The following is a 17,875-nucleotide window of genomic DNA, read 5'->3' as shown; positions in this document are numbered from 1 at the left end:
GTCCTACTCTGTCCCGTATCCTCCAGCAAATTGCCTTCTCTGCTATTTTTCTTCCTCTTTTAGTTCTCTTCTTACTTCCAGCCATATCCTCTAACTTCCTTTCAGATATCTCAAATTGTATGTCTTGTAGATATCTCAAACATGTCTAAAGAGGAATTTACTTCCCCCCCTAAATCCTTCCCTTCCCCCTTCTCTAATACTGTAGAGGGCAATACCATCTTCATTTCAGCCTCACAATCTAGATATCATCTTGATCTCTTTACTATCTCTGACACCCAATATTCAATTCGTTGTTGCAGCTTGTTGCCAGTTTCACTTTGACAACATCTCATATCTTTCCGTCCTTCCCCAGTATTAACAACAATCTAAAGCAAAGCTCTCTTCACCTCACATCTAGATTGCTACAATAGTCTGCCAGTGGGTCTGCTTGCCACAAGTCTGTTCACTCCAGTTTTTCTTCCATTAAGCTGCCAACGTGATTTTTCTAAAGTGCAGGTCCTTAAACTCTAGTGGCTCCCAGTCATTTCCAAAGTCAAATACAAAAGCTGTGGCATTCAAAGCCTTTCATAACCTAGCCACTCTTGCCTTTCCAGTTTTCTTATACATTACCCCTACCACTTGATTTTGTAGATAGAATCTACAAAAAAAAAAGTGATTATTTGTTTCTTCTTTACCTATGCTTATTCTTGGTTTCTTTTTGTTATTGTATAGCCTTGTTGGCAAACCTATGGCACACATGCCAGAGGGAGGCTGCTCCCCTCAGCCTCTAAAAGGTTCACCACCACTGTCTCATAGCTATCTTCTAGTTTATCACCATTGTATAAAATCCTGACTCTTTGTTTTAGCCATAGATCAATTACCATGCAAAGGGAAAAATATTTGTTTTTTTTAAACTTTTTTTAGTGTTTAAAATTTTTTTTAATTATTTTAAAAATATTTCTCACTTGCATATAAAAGTATAATTTTTTTTAAACCCTTACCTTCCGTCGTAGAATCAATAACTGTGTATTGGTTCCAAGGCAGAAGAGTGGTAAGGTCTAGGAAATGGAGGTTAAGTGACTTCCTCAGGGTCACACAGCTGGGAAGTGTCTGAAGCCAGATTTGAACCTAGGACCTTCCATCTCTAGGCCTGACTCTCAATCCGCTGAGCTACTCAGCTGCTCCCCATATAAAAGTATTTTTGACAATAATTGAAATTTTTTTAAAGTTCCAAATTCTTATATTCATGCCTCTTACCCCCTTTGAGAAGATAAGCAATTTAATAACAACTATACATGTAAAGTCATACATGAAGTTATTCATATTAGCCTTGTTGCAAAAGAAAATACAAAATAAAACAATAAAATAAAAAAAATTGCTTCAGTCTGCATTCAGAGTTCATAAATTTTCTTTCTTTGACTTGGATATAATTTTTCATTACAGGTTCTTTGAAATTGTCTTAGGTCATTGTCTTGAATCAGAGTAGCTAAGTTTTTCACACCTCCTTAAATCATTACTGTTACTATGTATAATATTCTCTTGGTTCTGCTCCTTTCACTTTGCATCAATTCATATAAACCTTTCAGATTTTCCCAAATCCATCCTGCTCATTGTTTCCTGTGTAACACAGTAGTATTCTGTCATGATCATATACCACAACTTGTCTTGCTCGTCTTCAGTTGATGGACATTCCCTTGATTTCTAATTCTTTGTTATCACAAAAAGAGCTGCTATGAATATATTTGTACAAATTAGTCCTCATTCCTTTTCCATGATCTCTTTAGGATACAGACCTAATAGTGCTGTTGCTGTGTCAAAAAGTATGCAGTTTTATAGCTCTTTGGACATAGGCTCAAATTGTTCTCCAGAATGAATGAACTAAGATTTTTATTTTTATAAATTTTGTTCAGTTCCCTACAGTTTAAAGAAACGAAGCCTTTATATAGAGCTTGATGGCTCAATGGATAGAGACCAGGTGTCAGAAAAAAACATTATTATGATAACTTACTATTATGTATTGGATATCAGGGTAGTTTTCTTTTGCAATTTCTTGAAAAAATAATGTTTAAGTTCTTTCTTTGATCATTGCTTATAGATGATCTAACTATTCTTAAATTATTTCTCCTTGATCTATTTTTCAGGTCACTTATTGAAGTATTTCACATTTTCTTCTGGTGTTTTTTTTTTTCATTCTTTTGACTTTGTTTTATTGTTTCTTCATGTCTTATGGAGTCATATTCCATTTGCCTAGTTCTAATTTTTAAGAAATTATTTTCTTCAGTGAGTATTTGTATCTCATTTTTCATTTGTCCAATTCTGCTTTTTAAAGTGGTATTTTTCAGTATTTTTGTGAGTTTTTACCAAGCTGTTAATTGTCTTTGTTTTTATTCCTTTACTTCACTTTTCCTCTGCCACTCTTATTTGAAATATTGAAGAATATTTTTTAGCTTTTCCAGGAAGTCTTTGTTGGTGTATGTCTAATTCATGTTTTTCTTTGAGACTTTGTAACTGTTTTGACTTCATCAACCTCTTCTGAATTTGTGTCTTGATCTTTCCTGTTACCATAGTCGATGTTTTTCGTCATGTTCTTTGTTTTCCCTTCCTCCCTCTTTTCCTCCCATACCTTCTGTCTTTGAACACTTGCCAGCATCACACAGCTAGGAAGTGTCTAGGGCCAAATTTGAACCTAGAACCCCCTTCTCTAGGCCTAGTTCTCTGACCATTGCGCCACCTAGCTGACCCTCCACCCCATTTCTTGACTTGGAACTTTATATTGTTGTTGGGCTCTGTTCTTAGCATCGTGGGAATAGGAAGGTTATCTGAAGCTTCATGATTTCATATTGTAATGGATTCTGTATCTGTTTAAGTCCCCTCTCTATGTCTTTGAGTTAAGTTCAAGAATTCAGCTTTCCTGGTGGAGTTGTGAATTGATCCAACCATTCTGGATGGCAATTTGGAACTTTGCTTAAAGGGCTTTAAAAGACTGCTTGCCCTTTGATTCAGCCATACCACTGCTGGGTTTGTATCCCAAAGAGGTAATAAAGAAAAAGACTTGTACAAAAATATTTATAGCTGAGCTCTTTGTAGTGGCAAAAAAAATGGAAAATGAAGGTACACCCTTAAATTGGGGAATGGCTAAACAAATTTGCATTATCTGTTGGTGATGGATACTATTGTGCTCAAAGGAATAATGAACTGCAGGAATTCGATGTGAACTGGAAAGACCTCCAGGAATTGATGCAGAGTGAAATGAGCAGAGCCAGAAGAACATTGTACACAGAGATGGATACCCTGTGGCACAATAGAATGTAATGGACTTTTCTACCAGCAGCAATGCAGTGATCCAGGACAATTCTGAGGGACTTATGAGAAAGAACGCTATTCACATATAGAAAAAGAACTGTGGAAGTAGAAACAGAGAAGAAAAACAACTGCTTGATCACATGGGTCAATGGGGACATGATTGGAAATACAGACTCTTAAGTGATCACCCTAATACAAATATTAATACTATGGAAATACGTCTTGATCAGTGACATACATAAAACCCAGTGGAATTGCTCATTGGCTCAGGGGTGGGGGGGAAGAACATGAATCATGTAACCATGGAAAAATATTCTAAACCAATTAAATAAAATTTTTCAAAAAAAAATTCAGCTTTCCCTCTGAGTTATAATTTAAAGTTATGATTGATTGGAAAAACTTAGCTCTTAAAAAAATTTCAGGTCATCTTTTTCTTAACTTCAAAGGCCTACAGATTGATCTGGTATATTTCCACAAGGTATATTGTCCATCCTTGCAGGATTATTAACCCAAGAACGACCCTGATCCCTTGGGGTGGCAATTGATATTTTCTCTTTAGGGACCCTGTTCCCTTAGAGGCAGAAATTGTACTGTCCCTTAGGGTTTTCACTCCATCTGGACCAAATGTACTCCTCTCTGCCCTTGAGCTGTGTCATAAAAGTAGGTATAAACGATGAGGTTGTCAAACAGTGCCTGGTCTTACATCTCATACTAAGTTCAGAGATGCCCTATAATCTATTTCTGACCAATTGGTAGGTCCCCCTACTTTTGCTGCCTTGAGAACTCCTGAAGCTGCTGATTCTTTTTTCATCACTATCTGATCCCACTACTTGAGTTTCATTCATATAGGCTCTAGATCAGTGCCCCCCGCTTGTGTCACAGAGCCTTCTTTTAGACCTTCTGTGTGTTGTGGCCTGAAAGAATGTCTTCTCTGACCTTTTATTGGCTCTACCATTTGATAATTTTATTTGAGATGTTATTTTAAAGTTCTTTGTAGAGGGATATTGGAAGAGCTCAGCTGAGCACTTTCTCTATTCTTCATTTTTGCTCTGCCTCCAGAAGACATATGTTATTTTGTTGGAAACTTTTTTTGTTGTTCATTTCCATTGATATAATGTTATTATTTTCATGGGTTCTGTTATTAAATGTAGTCAATCATGTTTATAAGTTTCATTATATTAAATCAACTCCCAATTTGTCTTATACCTCCAAATTTGTCATTTTATAAAATCTTATTGCTGTAACTTGTTGACTAATACTTAATTTTTTCATTAATATTTTCAGGGGATATTGCTCACTAAGTAGTCGGACAATATTTGTATTATAAAATGAATTTTGTAGGATCTCTTCCTTGCTTTTAGAGGGTGTGTGTGTGTGTGTGTGTGTGTGTGTGTGTAATAGTTTGTATAATGTTGAAATTAATTATTGTTTTAATGCATGATGAAATTTATTTCCAAATCATATGTCCTGATTTTAAAGGTACCAGTTTTTGGAAGAAGCATTTCAAAATCAGAAGGGTGCAATTGAGAATTTATTAGCTAAACTTCTTGAGAAGAAAAATTATGTTCATTTTGCTGCGACTCAGGTGCAGAATAGGTAAGTTTATTATGTAGGTTCATATTTTACTCTTAATGGGGTTACAAAATGCATATTTCAGGTTTTGTTGGGATTTTTTTTCTTAGCATATTTATTAATAAACATATGTTTGATTCTTACATTTTATTCTGAGGTGAGATCTGTCACCAGAGTTTGAGGACGTAATTATTTTTACTAATTAATTATTATGACAAAAATATTTGTACTCCTTTAGAACCATTTGTATTAGAAAATTGACAAAGGAAAACGGGAGTCTGTAATCTGTACAAGAACTTCTTATAATGTACTCTTGTTTCTAGCATCCTACCTGGGGAGAAAACTATTGATACTTAAAGTTAGCCGCATTAAAAATCATTTGAAAAGTCATTTCCTCTTGTTTACTCTTCTAAAATATTAATTACCTTGGAGAAGAGTTAACATATAGGTAGGTTAAAAGGATTAGGACTCTGTATTCTTAAATAGTGAATGCCCAAAGTGAATTGGATCAAAACCTATAAAATCATAGAATTTTAATAAGATGAATATGGGATTATGTTTAAAAATTAAGGTAGATTGGGGATGTAGACTCCAAATGACCACACCAATGCAACTAACAACAATTTGGAAATAGGTCTTGATCAATGACACATGTTAAAACCCGTGGAAATGTGCATCGGCCACGGGTGGGGGGAGTGCGGGGGGGTGAAGGGGAAAGTATGAGCATGAATCATGTAACCGTTTTAAAAATGAATATTAATGTTTAAAAAAAAACTTGACACTGGAGGGGTATAACTAAAAACAATAGGTAAAAGTCTAAAAAATGAACATTTAACATTTTGTGTTCTACATGGGCTGATGGGGATATTATTGGGGATGTAGACCCTAAATGATAACTCTAGTCCAACTATCAATAATATGGAATTAGGCCTTGATCAATGATACATGTAAAACCAAGTGGAATTGTGCGTCAACTAAAGGGGGGTTTGGGGGATTTGGGGGAGAGGGAAAGAACATGAAATATGTAACTATGGGAAAATATTCAAAATAAAATTAAATAAAAAACAAAAAAAATTAAGGTAAACAGACAAGGTTCTGAGCATCATCAATTCCTTAGTTAATCTAGAAGTAGCAATAAATTGGTTCAGTGACAGCCCTCAATAACCAAAGTCCTTATAGGGTAGGGTTTTACCCCCTTCATATAGTTTTGAAAAGTACAGTTGAACAAAGAACTGAATTGAGTAGGTGGGGAAGACACTTGGTAATAAGATAGCATTTGGTAATAGGATAGATATCATGGGAGTGAATATAACACAGTTGGTTACATCCAGAAAAGTAGGCTAGCACCCATGTGGGGCTCATAACCACTCTTCTCTATTATTAAGAAAGCTTGATTGATTTCTGAAACCTGTATGCATCCTGAGGATGTCATTAGTGGACCAGGATAGCACCTTCCCTGGTCCCTACATGGATTTGTTAGAGAAGTAAGACTCTTTAATCATGCAAGGATAGGCAAATGTGGGCAGTATAGTTTGTGGAAATATACCAGATCAGCTTATAAGTTAACAAAGTTAACAAAGAGAGCTAAATGTATAGTTAACAAAGAGAGCTAAATGTATGGTAGATAACAGCTTTTCCAATAAATTATAGTTTTATAACTCAGAGGGAATGGTGAATTCTTGAATTCAATTCAGACATAGAAAGGGAACTTAAGCAGATATAGAATCCATTACAATAAGAAATATCTTGACTTCAATGGCTTTTTTTTAAACCACATCTCAGAACTGTAAGGATGTGGACCAACCCTTAAAATTTAGTAGTTGTAAGAGGAAGGAAAGAACTTTTACTTTTCACAATGTTTAGTAAATGAATGGAACTTGTTTTGAAACAATCTTAAAGTCTTTGCAAATTACATCAATTTTGAAAATTGTTCCTTATCTTTACCTTGTGTTTAGATTCAAAATTAAATTGACTGTGTGACTAATAGTGATCATCTAGCCTTTGCTTTGGAAACCCACAATTTCCTTAGGCCATTCCATCTTTGGTTAGCTATCAGTTGTTAGGAAGTTCTGATGTTAAGGTAAATGGTGTCTCCCTGTAATTTTCTCTCATTGGTCCTAGTTCTGCATACTAGGCCAAGCAGAACAAGTTTAAGCCCTTTTCCATATGACAATCCTTCAGATATTTGAAGCATTTGAAGACTATCATGTCTCCCCTTAAATCTACAGATTTAAGGGGAGACATGTTAGTCTTAAAGCTAAACATTCTAAAATTGTTTAATTAAACTTCAAATGATATGGGTTTGAGCCATTCAGTACTGCTTAATTGCCTGAACTTAAGTATTCTTCAAATATAGTGTCCAGAATGAAACACATCCTTTAGTTGTACAATGTCACCTTCCTCACATTGAATACTACTCTCATTAATGTACCACTAAGGTCCCCTTAGGTCTTTTTGCCTCTTCATTATGCTGCTTTAGTAGACTTGAGTTCTACTAAAATCCTAAGGTCTTTTTTTTGTCACATCAGCTGCTTGTTTTCTAGCTAGATCTGTCATGTACTATATTTGTGCACTTTATTTGAAAATCTAATAACAGGTTATTGTTTATATTAGAAATGATAGCTTATGGTTATCTAATGATTTTTAGTTTTGCAAAACTCATTGTGTTATTTCATTTATTACTCATAACAACATTATGATGTATGCCCTAATATTAGCACTTTTCTTTATAGATGAGGAAACTGAATCAAGAGAAGTTAAGTTAAATCAAATGTTTGAAGAGAGATTTAAAACTCAATCTTCCTGGGTCAAAGACCAAGTCTCTCTACTATGAAACTATAGATATTAGTGTGAATCATAATGACCTAAATTAATCTCTGTATCAGGAAAAGTGGCCATTTAAGTGTTTTTTAAAAGTTTCACTGTTAGCTACCCTTTTGATGTGTAAATTTATGAAGTTATTTCAAACAAGTACATAGTTAATTCATCTGCTTGTCTAAACACACAGTTGTTATAAACCATTTAGACTGAATTGACTGGTCAATTCTGCTTTAAATATTTGAGATAGTTCCACATGACATAGGGCTTAATCACTTCATTGAGTAAATTTCTGAATCATCGATTCAAGTATAGAGGAGAAATTTATAACCTAATGATGTATTTCTCTTATTCAGGATAAAAGAAGTAAATGAAACTAACAAACGAGTAGAACAGGAAATTAAAGTGGCCATTTTCACCCTCATCAATGAAATAAATAAGAAGGGCAAGTCTCTCTTACAACAGCTAGAGGTATGGTTTAAAGCTAAAAAAACTTCTCTTGCTCGTTCTTCAGCTATTTCAGGTGTTTATTGGAAGTTCTCATTAAACGTGTTGGGAGTCTGAGGATAAAAAATGTAATATATGTAGAAAATAAATTCCAAGTTCTTTAAATTTATTGACTTTAAAGCATAAAGAATAGAAACATTCTGAAGGGACTGAAAAAAGTGCTTACTAAATAGAGATTAGGTAAAATGTTAGACTACTCCTCTGGTGGGAAAAAAGGCAAATCTTTTAATATTCCTTGCTTCTTTGCCTATAAGTGGCCGTAGCTGATTCTTTTTCATACGGAAGTATATTGGGTTTCATAATTTTGCTTGAGTCTTTGTTGAATTTCTTTGGATATCTTTTAAATTCTCAGTAGTTCAGTATAAAATGGCATTTTCCAAATTAACCTATAAGTTTATTGTTATATTTGTGTTGGTGGTATCTTTAAGTACATATTTTCAAATATTAATGCCCTGTCTCTTAATGTTTTTGTGATAGCTTATGTATAATCATTTGTTACTATTATCCTAAGCAAGAACAGATTAATATTCTGCATATTTAAAATGTGACTTATGTACAAATTGAACTTGTTGCTCTAAATGCATAAGTAATAGATGGCATATTTTTGCTTGTTTTTTACTAATACTTTGTTAAACTAGAATTGTCACTATTTAGTTAGCTTCTCAGATTCCATTAATATTTTACCAAAAGTCCTCAATGACAAAATTTCCTCCATCCTTGTCTTTGTAGAACAGAATGGAAATATTTAACATAGTGAAATAGAAATGAAAGAATGAGAAAATATTGTTATTTCTGAAATCTCATATTAGAATAATATGCTTCCATGGTGTTAGTGTTTTTAGCTTCTCATTCTCTAGGACTTATAAATTTGAAAAAAATTTATGTATATATATATATATTAAAGCTAACTTTCTCCATTTTGATATCTTTTTCCCTCTTGTGTATACATGTTGGTCCAGTGATATTTATAATGGATTTCTGGGTCAAAAAGTTCCTTGTAAATAATTATGGCATAAGCTTCAGAAGTAATCTTAAGATTCATCTAGACAACTAACTTCTCATTTTTTCTAATAAGAAACTATAAGCTTCATGATTTTAAGTTACTTGACCATCAGAAAGCTATTGGCAAGACCAAGATTAGAACACATATACCTTCTCCTAATCCACTGTTCTGTCCTTTTTACTTATCTTTGCCTTGTTAGTTATAAGAATTAATAAATTTAGTATATATTTCTTCTCATGTTATGTGTTTTATGTATGTATTCTAGCAAATTTGAATATAAAGTGTACTTCTGTTTTTCTTTTTAATATCTGCCAATAATTAGAGATTTATTATTCTAGGGAAAATGTCCAGTAGGCCAAGTTGAAACTTTTCGTTGAGAAATTTGTTCTGATTAAATTGTGATAAAGTCACTTTTTTCCCCTTTGGGGAGGGGAATATAGAAAGCAAGAGTATTTTTAAATGCTTTATAAATAATAATTAATCCATAGATAAAGGGGCTGGATTTAGTGGAAAGAATGTTGGTTCTTGCCCCAATAGTGATTCTAGCTTTGCTACTTATTACCTTGTATGATCTTAAGTAACTCACTTAAGGCACACTGGACCTCAGTTTCCATATTAGTGAAATGGCCATGGTTCAGTAAAATGTCTTAGGACCTTCCTAGCTCTGAGTCCTGTGAACTAAGTAAGCCTAGTGGCAGGATGGTTAAAAATAGGAGGCTACTACTTCTGCCATTTAGGAAATACTGTTGCCCCAATACAGTTCACTTTTTCTTTGCATTATTTTCTCTACTCCTTGGAATATCTACCTATTCTGGAAATGCCTTGTCTTCATATTTTTAGCTCTTGAAACTTGCTTTTTTTGTCTAGCTATATGTAAAACCTAATAGAGTTGAATAACAATTCAAATTCATTAGTTGAGACTATTAATGTATGTTTTTTAGCTTGAAAATGTTTTGAAATTCATTGGATCATATACTTAGGATTGGAAAGAACTGGGATTATCTATGCTGATTATGTAACATATAAGGCAGTTGAGGTCCAGAGCAGTTAAGAGACATACATACAATAATATAAGTAGTAAACTGTGCTCAGGAGAGTCATGATATAAACCCAGACCGAGGCTCTTTTCAGAGTACTGTGATGACTCACTATATCTGTGTTTTCTAAAATTTGTCTCAAACTGAACCCTGTGCTCCAGTTGAGGCCATGCTGGGAAATAGCATAGTGGATTTCTCTGAGTCTGGACTCTATAATAGTTAAGATAGCCTACCATAGAAGCAGTGTTTCCCACTGTTGACTTATTGAACTTTCAGTCTTTTAAAATCTCTATAGCTTTTTCACAGCCACAAATGGTATCATCTTGTACGAGTAAAGTTGACTTTTTGAAAGTGTAATTTATTTCCTTAAAATTCCATGCTATTCAATTTGGCCACTTGTTTTAGTTTATTAAGATTCTTTTGGATATGGATTCTATCATCTACTATATTAATCTGTCCCTTCAAACTTCATGTCTTCTATGCTTTGATTAAAGCAATTTTTTAAAAAGAAGAATCAAGTGACATAAACCTAGAAGCTCTTGCACCTTCAGTGTAACCCATTAATGAGTATATCTTGAATCCCACCATTCAGCTAGTTCCAGAGTAATGTAAATGTACCAGCACCTAAAGCATATTCGTCCATCATATATGCTTCTCCCATAAGCTTAGCTAGCACGAGAGATTTTGTGAAATAATTTGCTGGAATCTTAAGTGTATTGTATCTGCATTCCTGTATTCCTTAGGTCTATCAGTCACAGTGGAAATGTACCCTCCTTAATCAATTCTTTATGTTCAAAATTTAATAATAAAATATATAACATCATGCCTTAAGATTTCCATATATTCTTATTTGTTCCTCCCCATGTGAGATAATTGCCTCAGCTATTATTATGCCAATTTTCCATTTGTAATGACTGAGGCTCTAAGAAGTTGTAACTTGTCTGGAATCATATAGCTAATAAATGTCTGATGTGGGTGAACCTGAGACTTCCTGCCTTTGAGTCCAGCACTCACTCCAGGCAGTTATAATATATGGTGGGGAAACCTTTGTCTTATGATAAACTATATCCTGCTTTGAATATATTCTAGATTGATATTGGCAGGTTACTTAATCTTGGATGATGTTTTTCAGCTCGTACTGGTTCCAGTGAAGTATATGATACTTTAAATGGATTCTGGGACAGGGCTGATTTTTTTTTTTCAGAGAAAATTCTTTAGGTGAGTTCCTATTCTGTTGCAGAATGTTACCAAGGAAAGGCAGATGAAATTGATACAGCAGCAGAATGACATCACAGGACTTTCACGGCAAGTGAAGCATGTCATGAACTTCACCAACTGGGCAATCGCAAGTGGCAGCAGCACAGCTTTGCTGTACAGCAAGCGACTGGTGAGGCTCTGGCTCCATGGGTGCTTCACTGCCAGGCTTTTGTAGGCCCTGGCGCTGTGACCTGTGTTCTATGCTAGCTGCAGCAAGGTGGTGTTTGTTCTGTGTCTGGGTTGTGTCTGAGACTGGGTCTGCTTCTGGGTCTTTATGTCTGTGTGTGTGTGTCTATGTTGTGTCCAGGGTCCAGACTAATGACCTTGCACTCTCTTTTTCAAGATTACTTTTCAGTTACGCCATATTTTAAAAGCCCGCTGTGATCCTGTTCCAGCTGCTAATGGAGCCATTCGTTTCCATTGTGATCCTACCTTCTGGGCAAAGAATGTGGTCAATCTGGGTAAGGATTTCATCAGTTTGGGGCATCTACTATTATTGTGAACTTTGAACTTAACTCATAGTTTTAGAGTTCAAAGTAATCTTGAAAGCCAGTTAGAACATCCATCTCATTTGCTGACACTGAAGGAATAGAAATACAGAGATGATAACCTAGCTAAAGTCCCACCAAAAAAGAGTCTAGAACCAGAATCTCCTCTAGCTCCTCTTATGTTTAGAGGAAACTTTTATGAAAATTATAAAAATGTAAATCCAAAGGCATCTTTGAACATAGGAAATACTTTGATCTTTAAATTTATTTTTTTATCTTTAAAATTTTTTTCCCCCATGGTTATATGATTCATGTTTTATCATTCCCCTCATCCCTTCCCCCTCCCGGAGTTGACATGCAATTCCACTGGGTATATATATATTTTAAAGGACTCAAACCCATTTCCATATTCATTTTTGTAAAAGAGTAATCCCTTAAAAACAAAACCTTAATCACATACCCACATAAACAAGTGATAAATCACATGTTTAGAAAATACTTTGAAAGATTTGCTTTTTTAAATGTGTCTGTTTTATATTTGTATCTCTAACATGTTTAACTCAGTGCCCATACTTTTTATTCATTCATTTTAATTGCAGTGGTGAACCTTATTTTGCCATTACCATATTTTTTATGAATTATAAGATTGTGCATGCTATTTACTTGTCTATGAGTTATATTTTTAATTTTTCCTCTTTTGTTCTAGCTCTTTGAAGATTGATATTAGCTATTTCATATAGAAACCTTTTTTTACCATTTATAGGTATCTCTTAATTCTCTTTCAGATAGAATCCCTTAAATGTTTAGTTGGATATATAACTATGCCAGGCTTCTTTCCAGATTAAAGTGGTCAAATTGTTGAGGGATGGTATAGCAAAAAAAAAAAATATATATATATATATATATATATACACACACACACACACACACACACACACACACACACACACACACTGGATTTTTACCCAGGACAATAAATATTTGTTAAATGACTACTATATTCTAAGTATCATGTTAAATGCTTTGCAAATATTATCTCATTTGATCATCACAGAATCTCTAGGATGTCAGTGCTGTTATTACTCTCATTTTACACTTGAGGTGACTGAGGCAAACAGAAGTTAAGTAATTTATTCAAGGTCACAGCTAGTAAATGAGGCTGAATTTCAGCTCAAATATTTCTAACTTTGGGTCCAATGTTCTTTCTGCTCTGTCTAACTGCCTCAACAGAAAGACCCGGGTTCAGATCCTTCTGTGATTACTGTGCAATGGGCAGTTCACTAAGGTGCTCTTGAATCTCTTCCTCTGTAGAAAATGTTAGGACCTGCTGCAGTTTTTTTGAAAATCAAACGTGTTAATGAATACAAAGTGTAAACTTTGAAACCTAGGAATATCATCCTTTAGTGGTAGTAGTGGTAGGATAGGGGTGAGGGGTGGGGCGGGGGTGGTAGTGATATAAAACATGAGTTTACAAGTACTTAGTATCTCTTCTGTGCCAGGCATTATGCCAAGTGCTGAGGATAAGAAAGGCAAAAAGTAATCCCTACTCTCTAGGTATAGAGTAATTAGAAAAGGAAATAGATCTATAAGAGATCACATGCAAGATCTTTCTGTGATTAAGAACTCTGGTAATGGAATGGGTTATGTACCAAATTGGATGACTTTCTGTTAAGGTTGTAAAGGAGATTCCTGAATTGTGGAGATGATTAGACAAGGGAACCCCTATAGTCCTTTCTAATTTAAGTAACTGAATAAAACTACCATCAACTAAGTAAAAATTAAAATGAATGAAAGAAAAAAGCTTCTTTGGCATTTATCTATAATGCGCTTTTTTTTGTATCTCCAGAGAAGTATTCCTTTTAATTCTTATAGGAGCTAGTTTCTTCATTTGCCATTTCTTAGAATATCTGTGATTTCCCTTCTTGGGTTTATTCTTTCCATCTCCCTTCTATTGTTGACAAAATGGAAAAGAAATGACTGAAGATAATTTCACTACGTATAAACATTTTTTTTTAATCCCACAGGTAATCTTGTTATTGAAAGTAAACCAACTCCTGGTTATACACCTAATGTTGTAGTTGGACAAGTTCCTCCAGGCACAAACCACATAAGTAAAACACCTGGACAGATTAATCTGGCTCAGCTCCGCCTTCAACACATGCAGCAGCAGGTGTATGCCCAGAAACACCAGCAGTTACAGCAGATGAGGATGCAACAGCCACCAGCAGGAACAGCAACTACCACAACACCACCACAACAACATCCTAGACAAGCAGCTCCTCAAATGTTGCAGCAACAGGCAAGTAGAAAGAGTTTTCCTTCTGTGAAATGGCCTGTGTGTGTTATGTACTTTCCTTTTGGGAAATTGGATCTCCTGTTTCTCCCAGAGAAGAAGTTCAATGACCACCATGAGCCTAATCTCTTCTAGCTAGTCAGCACAGACTTTCCTTAGACCTGGGCCATTTTGCCACTTTTTAAACATCATGATTCCTCTCCTTTCCCCCTCTCAACTCCCTTCTGGGCCAGTGCTCACCATCTTGGTGCTAGACTTGGTGTTGTCACTTAATGGTTTTAGACAAGTAGAGTTCAGAATTCCTAAGCTCAAGTAATCTACCACCCTCTGCCTCCTCAGGAACAGGGATTATAAGTGCGTACCCAGATGCCTAACTCATACTCTATTTAAGATGAAGGAATTGGACTGAATCCCAGATCAAAGAAGAAAGTTTGTTTCACGTTTTGGGGTGGGGGGAGGGGATACAAATAAGCATGTGCACACATGAATTAAAAAAAAAAAATTCCCCCCTGAACAGCAAAAATTTGCCTTTTTTCTTTATGCCTCCCTCCCTCTCATTGAGAAAGAAAAGACAAAATCTTTTTTTTTTTTTTTTTTTTTTTTTTTTTTTTGCACTCTGGAATCATTGGTTGTTATGTTGATCAGCATTCCTATGTCTTTCAGAATCTTTTGACTTTACTATATTATTGTCTTTGTGTAAATTGTTATTCTTGTTCTGCTCACTTCATTTTGCATCAGTTTATTTAGATCTTCTCAGATTTCTTTGAAGCCATCCCTTTTGTCATTTTTTTACAACCCTGTAGTATTCTATCACATTTATATACCATAATTTTTTCTGCCATCCCTCAGACTATAGTCTCTTCACTTTCCAATTCTTTGCCACTGCAAAAAGTGCTGGTATAAATCCTTTTTTATATCTTTAGTTTTTTTGACTTAGGAATGGTCCCTTCCTTAATGTCTTCTTTCTAATTACCCTGTCTATCTACTTCTTTCTCTCTTTTTTTCAAGTTGAATGAATTATTCTTCTCTACTCAACTATGTTTATGTCTCCTTTTACCAGTTGAAATGAATGAGATTCAAATGTTATCTGCTCTTCTTTGTTTGTATAGACTTTTACTTCTGTTCTTCAATGATAGAAGATAATTTTCCTTAAACTACTTTTTTCTTTATTTGGCATCCCGCCACCCCCCCACATTCCTCTTTCCCTCCTTTTCCTTTCTTTCTTCTTCTTCTTCTTCTTCTTCTTTAACCCTTACCTTCCATATTGCTCCAAGACAGAAGAGTGGTAAGGGTAGGCAATGGGGGTCAAGTGACTTGCCCAGGGTCACACAGCTGGGAAGTGTCTGGGGCCAGATTCGAACCCAGGACCTCCCGTCTCTAGGCCTGGCTCTCAATCCACTGAGCTACCCAGCTGCCCCTTCCTTTCTTCTTTTCAGATAATCAAGGCATAACAGAACCTTCCCCTCCCCCAGGCCTTTTCTCTAATTAGATTTTCCTCTAAGACCTCTAATGATAACAGGATTCAGTTTCCCCATATTAAAACTTAAACAGTTTATATTTGTATAGTCCTTTGTAATTGTTTACAAATGTTTATATTGTTAGGTTCCTTTTGACTCTTGCCTTCTTCATAATTTCTACTTAGGTCTAGTCTCTTTATTAGGAATGCTTGAAAATCCTGTTTCATTAAAGATCCATTTTTTCCCTCCATAGGATTACACTCAGTTTTGCTGGGTCAGCTATTATTGGTTAAAAGTCTGTATCTTTGGGGTATTACGTTCCAAGCTCTCTGCTTTGTTTGAGTGGTGGCTTCTAAATCCTGTGTGAATCTTAACTGCTGCTCCTTGATAATTGAGTTCTTTTTGGTTGTTTATTTTTACTCCTTTCAACTGGGGCTCATGGTCCTAGGAGTTTTCATTTTGGGGTTTCTCTCTGAAGGTTACTAGTGGATACTTTCTGTTTCTACTTTGCCATCTGATTGTAAAGTTTTAAGAGATTTGGGTACTTTTAAGATTCCTTGAAATATATCCAGGCTCTTTATTTTTTAGTTATGGCTTTCACATACCCTTTATTTATCTCCAAATTATTTCCCTTTGACCTTTTCCAGTTTTTTTTGTTTTGTTTTGTTTTGTTTTTTGCCATGATGTACCTTACATTTCCTTCCCCACCCCCTCCCACCCCAGTCTTTTGACTTTGTTTCGGTATTTCATACTGTTCAAGTTTTCTTTTCTTTGGTCCTTTCTAATTTTCAGGGAATTTGTTGCTTGGGCTAGATTTTGTACCAAGCAGTTAACTAATTATTTCTTTCATGTCCCTTCCCTCCCCTCTTTTTTCTTTATTTTCTAAATCCTTAATTTTTGTATTAGAACTGATACTAAATATTGTTTCCAAGACAATTAGGATTAAGTGATTTGCCCAGGGTCACACAAATAGGAAGTGTCTGAGGCCAGATTTGAACCCAGAATCATCTCCCATCTACAGGCCTATTTACATAAATACCTCCCCCCCTTCTAATTTTTCATTTTGGCACTCTCATTTCACTTTTTAAAAAAAGTAATAATTTTAATACACACACCCCAACCCCCCTCCCTTTACTTCATCTCTTCCAAGAATTCTAGTTGAATACTTGTGCCCAATCTGTTTTTTTCTTCATGATTTTGCTTTTAATATTTTGAAATTATTCTCTTCCTCTGGATTTCTGTCTCTTTTTATAGTGAGATTTGTTCCTTTGTTTACTTACTCTTCAAGCCTTTGAACATCAGGACCAGATTTTGCAGACTTCAGGATGGAATATTTGGGCTAATCTTGTGTCCTTTAGATTCTTGCTTCTGCTTTCTTGGGGATTTGGGGTGTTGTGTTATTCCTAGATCTCTCAGGGTGAGGACCTGCAAGTTTTCAGTGCTCCCAGAGTAATCTGATCCAGGACAAAGTCTGATCACTTTCCTTCTTGTCTGTTCTGTAATTTCCTGGTCTGGATTTAGGACTAAGCAATACACCCATGGGTTTGATTTCTGGTTAGAGTTTCAATAGACTACTACTAGACTCAAATCATTATCAACCAGTTGGTTAGCTTTGCTGGTTCGGAGTGACAAAATTGAAAGTTTCCCTTTGTTCTGGGATTTTTATTCTGGTCATTCCTCTGTAGGCTTCAATCTAGATAGTAAGCTAGATCTGAGACCCTTCTCTGCTCTTGGAGGTCAAAGCTACACAACTTCTGTTTGTTTTTCAACTTCTTTCTTGTTCTGTAACAGCCTTTGGCTCTTGATGGCACTTTTCCTTAGAATGGCACTTTTAGGTGCAGGTTAGCCAGCCATGTATCTGTCAGGAACTGGGCCCAGAAGTAGGTCAGAAATGTAGGCTTACTCAGAAGCACAGCTTTGTGTCTTCTTCAGGCCGCATGGCCTATAATGCTCAGTACATGAGCCTTCAGCTCAGACCCAGATCTAGTGTCCACAGATATCTCTGTCTCCCTTCTCCTCTCTTGGGGGTGGTGTGAAGGCAGCTGACTATAATCCTTCCTGTTGATATGCTGCCTTTGAGATAATGACTTTTTAAAGTACAATACCAATGTGCTTTGGAAACTAAATTAATACATTAGAACTCTCAAAGTATAAGTTCAGAA

The 17,875-nt window shown here is 35.3% G+C and overlaps 1 protein-coding gene across 1 annotated transcript in view; it reads left to right on the top strand.

Annotated features, from left to right (window-relative positions):
* The window catches only part of TRIM33 (tripartite motif containing 33), a gene marked incomplete at its 5' end in the record, with an annotated part of 177,353 nt that overhangs the window by 131,209 nt on the left and 28,269 nt on the right, over positions 1–17,875 (top strand). Inside the window, 5 exons of the mRNA XM_044675523.1 lie at positions 4,762–4,878; positions 8,028–8,142; positions 11,459–11,605; positions 11,819–11,936; positions 13,988–14,262. Coding sequence (XP_044531458.1) covers positions 4,762–4,878; positions 8,028–8,142; positions 11,459–11,605; positions 11,819–11,936; positions 13,988–14,262 — 772 coding nt within the window. The remainder of the gene's footprint in view (positions 1–4,761; positions 4,879–8,027; positions 8,143–11,458; positions 11,606–11,818; positions 11,937–13,987; positions 14,263–17,875) is intronic.

The sequence above is a fragment of the Gracilinanus agilis genome, chromosome 4, assembly GCF_016433145.1.
Source record: "Gracilinanus agilis isolate LMUSP501 chromosome 4, AgileGrace, whole genome shotgun sequence".
NCBI classification, from domain to species: Eukaryota; Metazoa; Chordata; class Mammalia; order Didelphimorphia; family Didelphidae; genus Gracilinanus; species Gracilinanus agilis.
The sequence above is the reverse complement of the archived record's forward strand: the minus strand, read 5'-3'. Positions and strand labels throughout refer to the sequence as shown.